The sequence below is a fragment of the Puntigrus tetrazona genome, chromosome 25 (assembly GCF_018831695.1).
Source record: "Puntigrus tetrazona isolate hp1 chromosome 25, ASM1883169v1, whole genome shotgun sequence".
In the NCBI taxonomy this organism is placed as follows: domain Eukaryota; kingdom Metazoa; phylum Chordata; class Actinopteri; order Cypriniformes; family Cyprinidae; genus Puntigrus; species Puntigrus tetrazona.
The window spans coordinates 10,493,380-10,504,660 of record NC_056723.1 but is presented as its reverse complement, the minus strand read 5'-3'; the positions used below and the strand labels follow the sequence as shown (position 1 = coordinate 10,504,660).

The 11,281-nt window shown below is 37.7% G+C and overlaps 2 protein-coding genes across 3 annotated transcripts; both read left to right on the top strand.

The window, feature by feature from the left end:
* Nucleotides 1–265: 265 nt before the first annotated feature.
* On the top strand, nucleotides 266–5,619 carry slc41a2a (solute carrier family 41 member 2a). The gene is made up of 10 exons (XM_043228846.1): nucleotides 266–586; nucleotides 671–778; nucleotides 1,574–1,645; nucleotides 1,716–1,860; nucleotides 2,371–2,517; nucleotides 2,610–2,757; nucleotides 2,851–2,930; nucleotides 3,424–3,555; nucleotides 3,664–3,812; nucleotides 4,090–5,619. The coding sequence occupies exons 1-10, from the start codon at nucleotides 266–268 to the stop codon at nucleotides 4,249–4,251; spliced, it is 1,464 nt and encodes a 487-aa protein (XP_043084781.1). The 3' UTR covers nucleotides 4,252–5,619.
* Nucleotides 5,620–6,255: 636 nt separating this feature from the next.
* On the top strand, nucleotides 6,256–10,740 carry nfybb (nuclear transcription factor Y, beta b). 2 transcript variants are annotated; one of them, XM_043227167.1, is made up of 7 exons: nucleotides 6,256–6,391; nucleotides 7,359–7,455; nucleotides 7,914–8,047; nucleotides 8,699–8,896; nucleotides 9,042–9,120; nucleotides 9,586–9,665; nucleotides 9,740–10,740. In XM_043227167.1, exons 2-7 carry the CDS (start codon nucleotides 7,359–7,361, stop codon nucleotides 9,770–9,772), a joined length of 621 nt encoding a protein of 206 aa, XP_043083102.1. In that variant the 5' UTR covers nucleotides 6,256–6,391; the 3' UTR covers nucleotides 9,773–10,740. The 2 variants fall into 2 exon arrangements, with proteins under 2 accessions (XP_043083102.1, XP_043083101.1); XM_043227166.1 differs by lacking the exon at nucleotides 6,256–6,391 and adding an exon at nucleotides 6,465–6,932.
* Nucleotides 10,741–11,281: the final 541 nt, after the last annotated feature.

Below are 11,281 nucleotides of genomic sequence, written 5' to 3'. Positions count from 1 at the left end.
ATATGTAAATAATGAATATACATTATTTCTATATCTTCTGTTTTAACTGTCGTCATTTTCTTAAATGTAAAGTTCTGATTTTCATTTTAGTCATTTATTTAATTACATAAACTGCAACTGTTGGCTGTAATAATAATATAATCATATTCATATTGCTATTCTTCATTTGAAGTGTTTCAAGTACCTTTACACGATTCGTTTGCAACGAACAACTGTTGGTACTTTGTATTCAAACTCGACTTTTTTTTGATACAGTGTGATGACAATGGTTGCTGAAGAAAAGCAGAAAGAGTGTCAGCTGACCTCAGCTCACTTGTTATCCAGAGAAAATGGGCATCAGTTTACTCCAGAGACCAGACGACCTGACAGAACGTCAGGTTTCTGCAGTAAGAAACTTTCAGAGTCAGATCCCTTACTTGCCAATGAGTTTTGTGGGACAGCATCGCCCTCTGGGACCGTATTAGAAATTTGTGATCAAGAGATGCCGAGCGAGTCCTCCTGGGCCATGGTGATGCAGATCTTGTTTCCATTCCTCCTGGCTGGTTTTGGGACGGTTCTGGCAGGGATGTTGCTGGATGTAGTGCGGGTGAGTGAGAAAAATGATGAGGATGGGATGGATTTTGGAGAAGCTGACTATAAATGCTGAATTTTTTTTATGTTGATGAATCAGCATTGGGACGTTTTCAGTAATGTGACTGAGATCTTCATCCTTGTCCCACCTCTGCTGGGTCTGAAGGGGAACCTGGAGATGACACTGGCATCAAGACTCTCCACCGCTGTAAGTTACTATGTTGTAAATATATAAAACAGTAATTATTAACTTGTCACATCAGCTATGGTTTTCATTTTGGTGCATCCTTAAAAATATTAGACTAGAATGGACTTTTGGATTATGATGAGCAACAAAGTTTTGGTGGGGACACTAGTGCAAATACTTTCTTTTACATTTATGGTTAAAATATTTTATTATTAATTTCAATCTACTAAATGCGTCTTTGTATCCAAAATCCAAAATGACTTTAAAAATGTAAACATATTCATTATCTATGGTTCCATCAAGAATCATAGAACTAGAAATCTAGATGTTTATTGTTAAGGTTTCAAACAAAAAAATTTGGGTAAATAAAATGTCTAATAAAAATATACTTATATATAATATTAGTATTTATATATAATTAGTACATACAGATAGAGTTAAATAAATAAATAGAGATTTTATAGTAAATACCCAATTTTGTAGTTATGCTATAGTTATTTTGTAGATGAGTCTGAATTTTCTCTACTTTAAAAGTCCCTATACAATATTTAGAAATGACTGAAAAAATTAATATAAGGCCATTGGTTGAAATGTTTGGAAAATGTTGTGTCTATGCTCTTTTCCCTGCATCACGTGTTGTTTGTCATGGTGAGGAACTTTACACCCCACTGTGCAGAAAACAGCCCTCTGGGTTATACTTAAGTGTTATGGTTTGAACAAAATTACGAGGTTTCTTGAATTTTAGTTTGCACTGCTATACATTTCCTGAAGTAAATGTATAAATAGGCATTTAACGCTTGAATATCTGTCCTGAAGGTGAACGTTGGCAGAATGAACTCTTTAAGCGACAGATGGAACCTGATCGTTGGAAATCTCAGCCTCAAACAGGTCATTCCAGCTCGTTTCATGCTTGCTTGGTGAAATTCTGTTCTTCATCAAACTCTATTCGTCTCTTCAGGTACAAGCTACGGTTCTGGGTTTCCTGGCTGCTCTGGTAGCCTCAGCTCTTGGGTGGATCCTGGAAGAGGAGATCATCGTGAAGCACGTAGCTCTGCTTTGCTGTTGCAGTGTTGTGACAGCTTTCACAGCATCACTCCTGCAGGGTTTGCATGCTGCTTTAATTTTGGACCAATTTGTATCCACTTAAAATAGACCATTTATAATCTTTAAACGCTTCATGGGCATCGAAAAAGGAGGTCATCATCTTTGTGGGTGCTGGTCATGAGGTTATTCTCACTTGAATGACTCTTGGCTTGTGATCTTGGCCATGCAAACCCATTTTCCATACAAGTCCCAAATGCAGAGCCAAAATCAGTCCAGTCCACATAGCTCAGCATTTAGCACGAATGGATAAAACTGTCAGTATGATTAATGGGAGGAATTCCTCGGTGCTGACGATTTTTTTGATGGACAGAATGTTCAAAGGAACAGCATTTATTTGAAATATCTTAATTGCGACATCGTGCATGTCTTTATTGTGACTTTCGATCGACTTCCTGCGCCCTTGCTATTGAAAAATATAAATTTATTTTAAAACAAGAACTGACCCCGAATACGTGAAAAGTAACGTACGCAAAAATTAAATCGTAATTGTATTAACTAAATCTTTCTAGGCATCGTAATGGTTGGTGTGATTATTGGATCCAAGAAGGTGGGCGTGAACCCTGACAATATAGCCACGCCCATCGCTGCCAGTTTAGGTGACATCATCACACTTGGACTGCTCGCCGTCATCGGTCATGGCTTCTTCTACTGCATGGGTGCGGATGGGAGACCAGTAACGGGTTAATAACTAGTAGTGGGTTGTTTGTACTCTCTTCAATACTCTTTCATGCTGTAACTCTCTCTGTAGATTCTTACCCTTACATTCCCTACCTGGTGTGTGTTGTGTTCCTGTGTCTGACACCGCTGTGGGTCATTCTATCGTTTCGACATCCTGAAAGCCAAAAACTGCTGCTTTCCAGCTGGGAGCCAATAATAACTGCAATGGTGATCAGCAGGTAAATGTTCTCTCTATCTAGCATGTGATGGTGCAACTACACTAATTATATTGGTAAAACCAGCTTATGTTGGTTTTTGTTTCATATCTCCAGTCTTGGAGGACTGATTCTGGACCGTACCATTGCAAATCCAAAGCTGGAAGGAGTTGTTCTCTACAGTCCCGTTGTAAATGGTGGGTGAGACTGAACTGATACTGTGTTTCAATCGACTGACTGCTTATTTCAAATCTTTGACATTTCAACCTTACCTTAAAAGGACAGTTCGCTCAAAATAAAAACTAAAAAATCTGTCATTAATTACTCACCCTCATGTCGTTCCAAGCCTGTAAGATCATTGTTCATCTTCTGAACACAAATTAAGATATTTCGATTAAATCAAAGATTTCTGAACCTCCATACAACAATGAAGCTAACATGTTCAAGACCCAGAAAGGAAGTGCACATAAAAAGTATTCTTGTAGCTTCATAGCATTAAAGATCACTCACTGACTTTTTGGGTCTTGAGTGTGTCAGTTGCGTTGCTGTCTATGGGAATACTAAAAAGCGCTTGGATTTCATCAAAATACATTCATTTGTGTATTGAAGAAGATCTTATGGGTTTGGAATGACATGTGGGTGAGTAATTAATGACAGAATTTTCATTTTTGGGTGGACTGTTCCTTTAAGGTGTTGGTGGTAATCTGGTTTCCATCCAGGCTAGTCGTATAGCCACGTATCTTCATTTCCACTGTGCGCTGGGTGAACTTCCAGACGGCGCTAAAGGATGTTACTGCCCCGGCCACAGTTTTTGTTCCACAGGTAACAGATTTCCTTTAATGGGTTAGAGGTAAACTCTGCAGGCGAGCGGGCCTGCTTTAGGGTTTCAGATCGAAGACAAAAAAAAATGCTCTTCCTTGCTTCTGACAGGGCCGAATGGTAGATCAGCGCAGGTGCTTCTCACGCTGGCCATCCCCGGTCACCTGGTCTTCATCTACAGCGTTTACCTAATACAAGGCAGCCCGGATCCTCCCACTGCAGCCTTCATTTTCTTCTATTTGGTAGCTGCTTTCACACAGGCAAGTGAAAGACATGTTAACATACGTCTTATTAAAGAAATAGTTCACCAAAAATTCAGTCATTAATTACTCACCCTCATGTAATTTCAAGCCTATGTTCATCACAAATGGCCAGAAAGCTGTTGGAATGCATTAAATATGTCTTAAATTGTGTTTTGAAGATAAACGTGTTTAACACAAAAATTTGGGTAATTAATGAGTAATTAATGACTAATTAATGCTTAGTGAACTACCCCTTTAAGGAGAGGTATTTTATTCTGACTCTTCTGTCGTTCAGGTGTTTCTTCTGCTGGGCATTGCTGATGTGATGGTTCGCTGCTTGTGGAAGTGCGGCAGAGATCCTGATAGCTTCTCTATCCCGTATCTGACTGCTCTGGGGGATCTTTTAGGCACTGGCTTTCTGACGCTGTGTTTTCTTTTTATGTCACTGGTGACATAAACATTAAAGGTGCCATAGAATGGAAACATTATGAGATAATAAGAGTTCTGCGCATGGAAACGGCATACCGTGAGTCTCTCACACCACTGCCTCCTCCTTCTTAAGGGAAACTTTTGCGTGCAAAATCCCAAAATAACACCGAGTGTGACGTTACAGTTGGGACGATTAGCGTTTACACCAATGCATACTAACCCATGTTCTAGGCCAGCTGAATCATTGATGCCGTGTTGCCAGATATGAAAACAAACCAAAATCAACAAATAACTAAAATAAACTGAAATCATTTCAAATCTTTTACAATTAAGATAAAACTAAAATATCGCTGAACCTAAACTGCAACGGTCCTACGTTATTAACTTCCTAAAAAGTGTCAAAATGTGGAAAAGACCCTTATAACAGCTGGATCCTCGATCATGTTCATACCACGGACGCTAAACATTCGTGCAAAAATCTGTATATTCATCGGATACAAGCCATACATATAAGATTGGACTGTCACTGTCGTTCACGCCGGAAAGTAGAAATCTGTTTGCTGTGTGAGCTACTGAAATGAGCCTCTCTGTGAGCCAGCCAATCAGAGTGGAGCTGAACATTATTATTCATGAGCCTTCTAATAAGGTAGAAACAGTTTTTACCTCATTCGGAAGGCTCATGAATTTTCTTTGTAGAGACAAATCCTAGGGTTGTAAAAGGCCATGTAAAACCATTTAAGGAGAATTTTTGCCCTTACCCGAGCCACATAAATATTTAAAATATTGTATTAATGCATTCTATGGCATTGTCCCATTCCATTAAACAGACTAGATCCGATCGATCACCGCTGTCAGCACATTAGTGCTGGTTTGCATATATTTCTCTGCACAGTTCAGCCAGATGTACATTAAGTGAAATATCAAGCTTTCCATACATGCCACTCAAAACTCTGTGTTCAACGAGTCGCACATGCTGCCTCATGTGACAAGAGTCAGCTGAATGAAGAACGGCCGTTGTCTGTTTCCATGTGTTGTTATGCTAAGTGTCTGATTTGCACTCATCTTCCTGGATATAGAATAGCATATCAATCAGCTCAAATAAAAATATGATAACATATGCATTTCAGTGACATTGAATTGTGACAAGCTATTAATCATATTGTCTTAATGTCCAAATGTTTCTATTTAGACTATTTTCATATGGATTTATTTCATATGTATATATTTTTTGTTTTATCACCTGCATTAGTTTATTGCTTTATTAGCTTTTGCTGTAAAGATAGCAATCAACTGGTTAATGTGCACTTCATGTATCAGTGGTGATGTATGAGAGTAACTTGTATAGATTTGTACAAATGATTTGCTTAGAAAGTTTTACCTTTACACCTAGTTAACATACTTGGTACACACAGTTAAATAAATTCTCTTACAAGTTTTCTTTTGTCTCTTTGGGACCTTTGCTTTTATCGTTGACATGTGCATATAAAAGGACAACAATAGTATACATATAATAGTACATTAATTCCTGGGAAAACTCAGGCACCTGTTTTATTTAATTCATTAGTGAAATATTTCTGAATAATGTTTATCTAGGCTTACTATGTGTGTATGTGTGTGTATATATATATATATATATATACACACAAACACATACGTCATTTGGGATTTTAAATTAGCTGAGGTTAACGATACAAATTTTAGACAAAAATAAATGCCATTTTACATTAAATATTATAGTGGTTAATGTCTATTTTATTCTTTGTTTGAATTATCATTGTTTTAAAAACCTCAATCTTGGAATACAATAAAACCTGCGTGTAGCCAAGGAGAAATTACTCTTATTTTTGGATTCAACTAATACATGTTTTTATGTAGCTGGATTTTAAAGAATGGATGGCTAATTTAGTACTGGCTCCAGGGCGCAGACTGGGACGCTCCTCGAGGGATTTCAGTGCGGTTTGCCAACCACAACCTATAGGAGGCGCTATTCTGACAACATTTTTGGTTGTCATTTAATAAAGAGACGGGCTGAAGCGCCCCCTGGTGTCCGGGGAAGGCTCCTCATCCAGGACTGTTCAGCCCTGCGCAGGGACTGGCTCTCCCGCAGCCATTTTCTGTCCAACCAAACGGCCGAGCTGAGACGAGAACCAACCAGGGCTTCATCGCAGGTTAGTGAGCGGCTCCGGCCAATGATTGCTAACCCATATTTCGTTACATCGAATGGAAATCTCCGCGCGCGAGGGTTTTATTATTAGTTGGCGGGGAGAATGAGAAATTAAGCGCGCTTTATGAAAAGCGCCTCGCTGTTGCTTATTATTGTTAAAAGCTCGCCGTCGTGCTCGGCCCCTTTGTTTACTACGATCACTTTTAGCGGATCCGCGGCTGCTTTGGCTCGTCTGCCTCGTCCTATGCCCTCTTCCGCCGTTTAATGCGTCCATCAGTTATAAAGACTCACCTGACCGGTTTATCAGAATAATTCAGCGGGATAGCGCGGTTTGTTTTCATTTCGTGCGCGTAACCGTCAGTGTTCATTGCTAGCGCCGGCGAGCTCTTTAGTCAATAAAATGCGTTCTGCTGTCAAAATGATGATATAATGCGCCGTGTTATTTTATTTAGTTTTTTATTTATCATATTGCATATTTATGCTACGCTGCCTTTAATAAAGTTACATTATTGGCAATATGTTTATGCTGGCCGACGAGACTTTGGGTCAGTAAATTATTAGCACAGATGAATACATTACTGTTGGTTTCAACCAACCTCGAATTTAATTGATTATCAATTATTGTCTGTATACTATTGAAGATTTTACTACTTTTGTTATATTTTTAGTTTCAGTAGCTTTTTGTCATTTAATTTTTTTTAATACGTTTTTATTTTATGTATTTTTTTATACATACATATATAATAAAATCTTGTATGTCTGTGAGGGGAATTTGTTTTAATCTCCATAAATCCAAAGTATATTTATGTGATTCACTGACAGATGATAATTAAACGTTTAATGCTGAATACAGTGGTTACACGTAGGTTTATGTATGTATAATAGCGCATCATAGGCAAAAATGCAGTCTAGATAGGCAGCTTTAAAACAACCGATAATACAGATGCAATACAATTTTGTTTATGTTTCAGATGGACGGAGACAGTTCAACTACAGATGCCTCCCAGCTTGGCATAACAGGAGAATATATGGCTGGGAGCCACTTTGTTCTTGCTCAAGCTCCAGAAGGCAAGTGACGCTAAAGTCATATTTATTATGTAAAATTAATATATAATATATTTATCTTACAATATATACATTTTTACATTTATTTAAAAATAGATTTATTAAATGTTCAAATTGAAATGATTCTAAATTATTTATTTCTTATTTAATTATACTTGCTCTTTTGATCAAAGGTTTGGTATCATTCGAATTTGTAATTCTTTTAAAACTCAAGGCTGCATTTATTTAATCAAATACGGGAATAGGAACATTAATATTGTAAAATACGAGTACTATAGTACAAATTTCTTTTTATTTGACTATATTTTAAAATGTGATTTCTTCTTGTGATACAAAGCTGGATTTTCAGTATCATTTCTCCAGTCTTTAGTGTCACACGATCCCTCAGAAATCATTTTAATTTGCTATATGGCTGCTCAAAATACAGTTCTTATGTATTTGTTTAATTGTCTTTTGCGAAGATGAAGGTGATGAGGGTCTCAACGACCACGAGGATGGCAATGGAAGCAAAGACAACCTGCGTGAACAAGACATCTATCTCCCCATCGCCAACGTAGCTCGAATCATGAAGAATGCAATCCCTCAAACTGGAAAAGTAGGTCATTTTAAAGGCAGGTTGGCTGTCGAGACTATTTCACTCGAACGGCTCTTTACCAGGAAGGATCGACTCAAGGCGAAATTAAACACGAGACAAGTTCTTTGGATTTTTAGCTTGCAAGGATTGCGCTGTCGGTTGCAAGCGGGAGAAAAGCAGGTTTCTCTCTTTTGCCTCCTTTTGCCTCCGAAGCTCAGATCGCAAGTCACTTTATTTATATCATAAAATGAATATACATCGCTGTTGTACTCTCAATTGTAAGTCGCTTTGGATAAAAGCGTCTGCAAAATGACTAAATGTAAATGTAAATGTTACAGAGGAAAGGACAGGGCAAGATAAGTAAAACCAACAGGCAAAACAAAGACTTCAGACATGTTCGTCACATAAGTTATCACTAGTCACATATCTTTTTGTGCGTCAGAATCCTTCAGATTCCCCTGGCGCCCCTACCAGTCTAAGATACTATATAGAGGCCATGTCATGCCATGACCTAGAACAAGAAGTGTTATACCAGATGGAAGCTGAAAACTGAAAGGTCAAAGTTGCAAAATGTCAATACACAGCTTCAACATCAATACACAACTCCAACATTGGCCTTCAATAAGAAATAGTCACGTTTTTAAAAGAAACCCTTTCTCCCCATGGCCTCAGATAGCGAAGGACGCCAAGGAGTGTGTGCAGGAGTGTGTGAGCGAGTTCATCAGCTTCATCACTTCAGAAGCCAGCGAGAGATGCCATCAGGAGAAACGCAAGACGATAAACGGCGAAGACATCCTGTTCGCAATGTCCACGCTGGGTTTCGACATGTACGTGGAGCCTCTGAAACTCTACCTGCAGAAGTTCAGAGAGGTAACATCCACGTTTCAATAGCAGCATCGTACACCACTGAAGTAAAGAGATTGGTTATCTTCCGGTCTGGTGTAATAAGCAGTAACACTCCTCTTGACCGGTTGTGCTCTTTTCATTGACATTACATTTGTGTGAATGTTCTCAGGCCATGAAAGGAGAGAAAGGCATAAGCACTGTAACAGTAACCGAAGGCATGGGAGAGGAGCTGACCGATGAGACTTTCAGTAAGTACACTATCAGTACAGGGTATGTTTATACACTGTTTTCAGCCTTTTTGTCTTGTATTTTATATTTCTGTACTTGTCTTTTTTTCTTGTATTTGGAGCTTGATCTGTTTTCTTTCATTTTAGTGTTTTGATTTTTTATTTCAGCAATATATTCAACACTCTAACAAACCTATTTTATTTCAGGCATTTGCCAAAGCAGCTTTTCTCGTTTAAGAGCTGAATGTACTCTGTGTTATTGTCCGCCTTTAAAATGACCAGGCCTTTTAAAAGAAGGCACGATGCTTGTGCAAAAATATTGAAGAAAATATGTTGAAAGAATGTAAATATAAAAGAAACTTCATCTGGATCCCTGTATTTTTTTTCAATTATTAATAATGTTTTCACTAATTATTGGTCCTTGGTTGGTTTAGAGGTGTCTTTAGCAGGAAAAAGCTACACAAACATTTTTTTTTTCTCTTTTAGCAAATCCGCTACCTGCAGGAATCATAACAGCTGATGGACAGCAACAAAACGTGATGGTGTACACCACCTCCTACCAGCAGGTCAGAAACGGCAGACTTCTCAAGACTCTCAGGCATGCCGAGCGATGCTTTTAACTGTGTTTGGTGTGATGCAGATCCCAGGTGTGCAGCAGCTTCAGTTCTCCTGAAGATGTGCGGAAATCAGCACCTATTCATCGCCTCCGGACCTCCAACACTTCCACGAGTCGTGAGCGGAGGGGTCTTACGGAGGTCTTCGGTGGACTCTCACAGAGCTGGACTTCTATGTTTGTTTAGCTTGTTTTTGTGTGTGCTCCTTGTGTGTCTGTGCACACACGTTATGATTTTGCGTGACTAGTCTGTTGGGTGTTATTTTGTATTATACATTTGGAGTTTTATCCATGTAAACGTTGGTAAAGGGGGTGGAAAAGGGGGTTCAGAACTAACTCACCCCTCTATCAAAGCAATAAAATATAACAAATGTGAATTTTCCTGCAATTTGGTGGAATTACTGCTTTGCTCCTTTTTTATATAGATTAAAAATCATGTTGCATGTGTAATTTCAGTTTGATGAGATGTTAACGCTTAAAATAAAATGTGGAATTTTTGTAAATAGATCATATTTTTGTGTATAATTTTCCCCCCTCAATGTTTAAGTGGATTTGTACTGATGCATTTCGTTTCACATGGAGAACCACATTTTAAAGCAATCTGCATTTATCAATGAAATCCAAAAATAAATGTAAATAAGTTCTTCGGTGTGGCCCATTTAAGGACTGTGACTTCTTTGGATGATTTTAAGATTTTAAAATGCTTTTTGTTTTGTTTCACAAAATAAAAAGAGGAGCAAAACAATTAATTTATTTAAAAAAAATATTTGTCCTAGTTGTTGTCTTTTCTCCAATGTGATTATTCTTATTTTTTTTTGAGCATTACAAATACGTGTGTGTTTATGATCAATTAATGCTGAATGAAAGAAGAATATGTATATAAATTGTCATGACAAAAAAATATCAGGTTTGGAACAAATTATTTTGTGGATGTTAACCTGGATATTGTGGTGCAAATACCTGGGAAAAAAAACAAGATTTTAAATTGTTTTATTTTGTGTAATAAAATAAAATGTTATATTATCTAATTAGGTATTATGAAATTTATTTTATGACTAAAAAGCCAATACACAAATACAGCCTGAAAAAAAACCACACGCATAAAAATGTGTCACTTGAAACAAAATAAACTATTTAAATCTTAATTAAATATAAAAATAAATTCAGGTATTAATTGACATTAAGTAGGTTCTAAAAAGCGCTGTTCAGATTAGAGAAGAAAAAATATTAATTAATATAACTGAATATATAATAATACAATCTGAAAGAACATCCTGCTGAGAGCGGCCACATGACAAAGACACAGTCTGAAAGACATCACACCTCCAGGGCCACTTCCTGCCACTGCTGAGCCAGATTCACACTTCAACACTTTTGATTGTGTCCTGACTCAGAGAGGAGGGGGGTTTCCTGCGGCCTCCTAACTCTCTTACGACAGAAGCAAACTCAGTGATGTATCGAAGAAGTGGTTGAATTTAGTCAAAATGGTCTGCGACTTGTATTTGAAGGCGCCTTCTCAGTCATGTCAGAATGATTCATCTCCCTTGTGTAGGGTATGTTTGTTCTTGC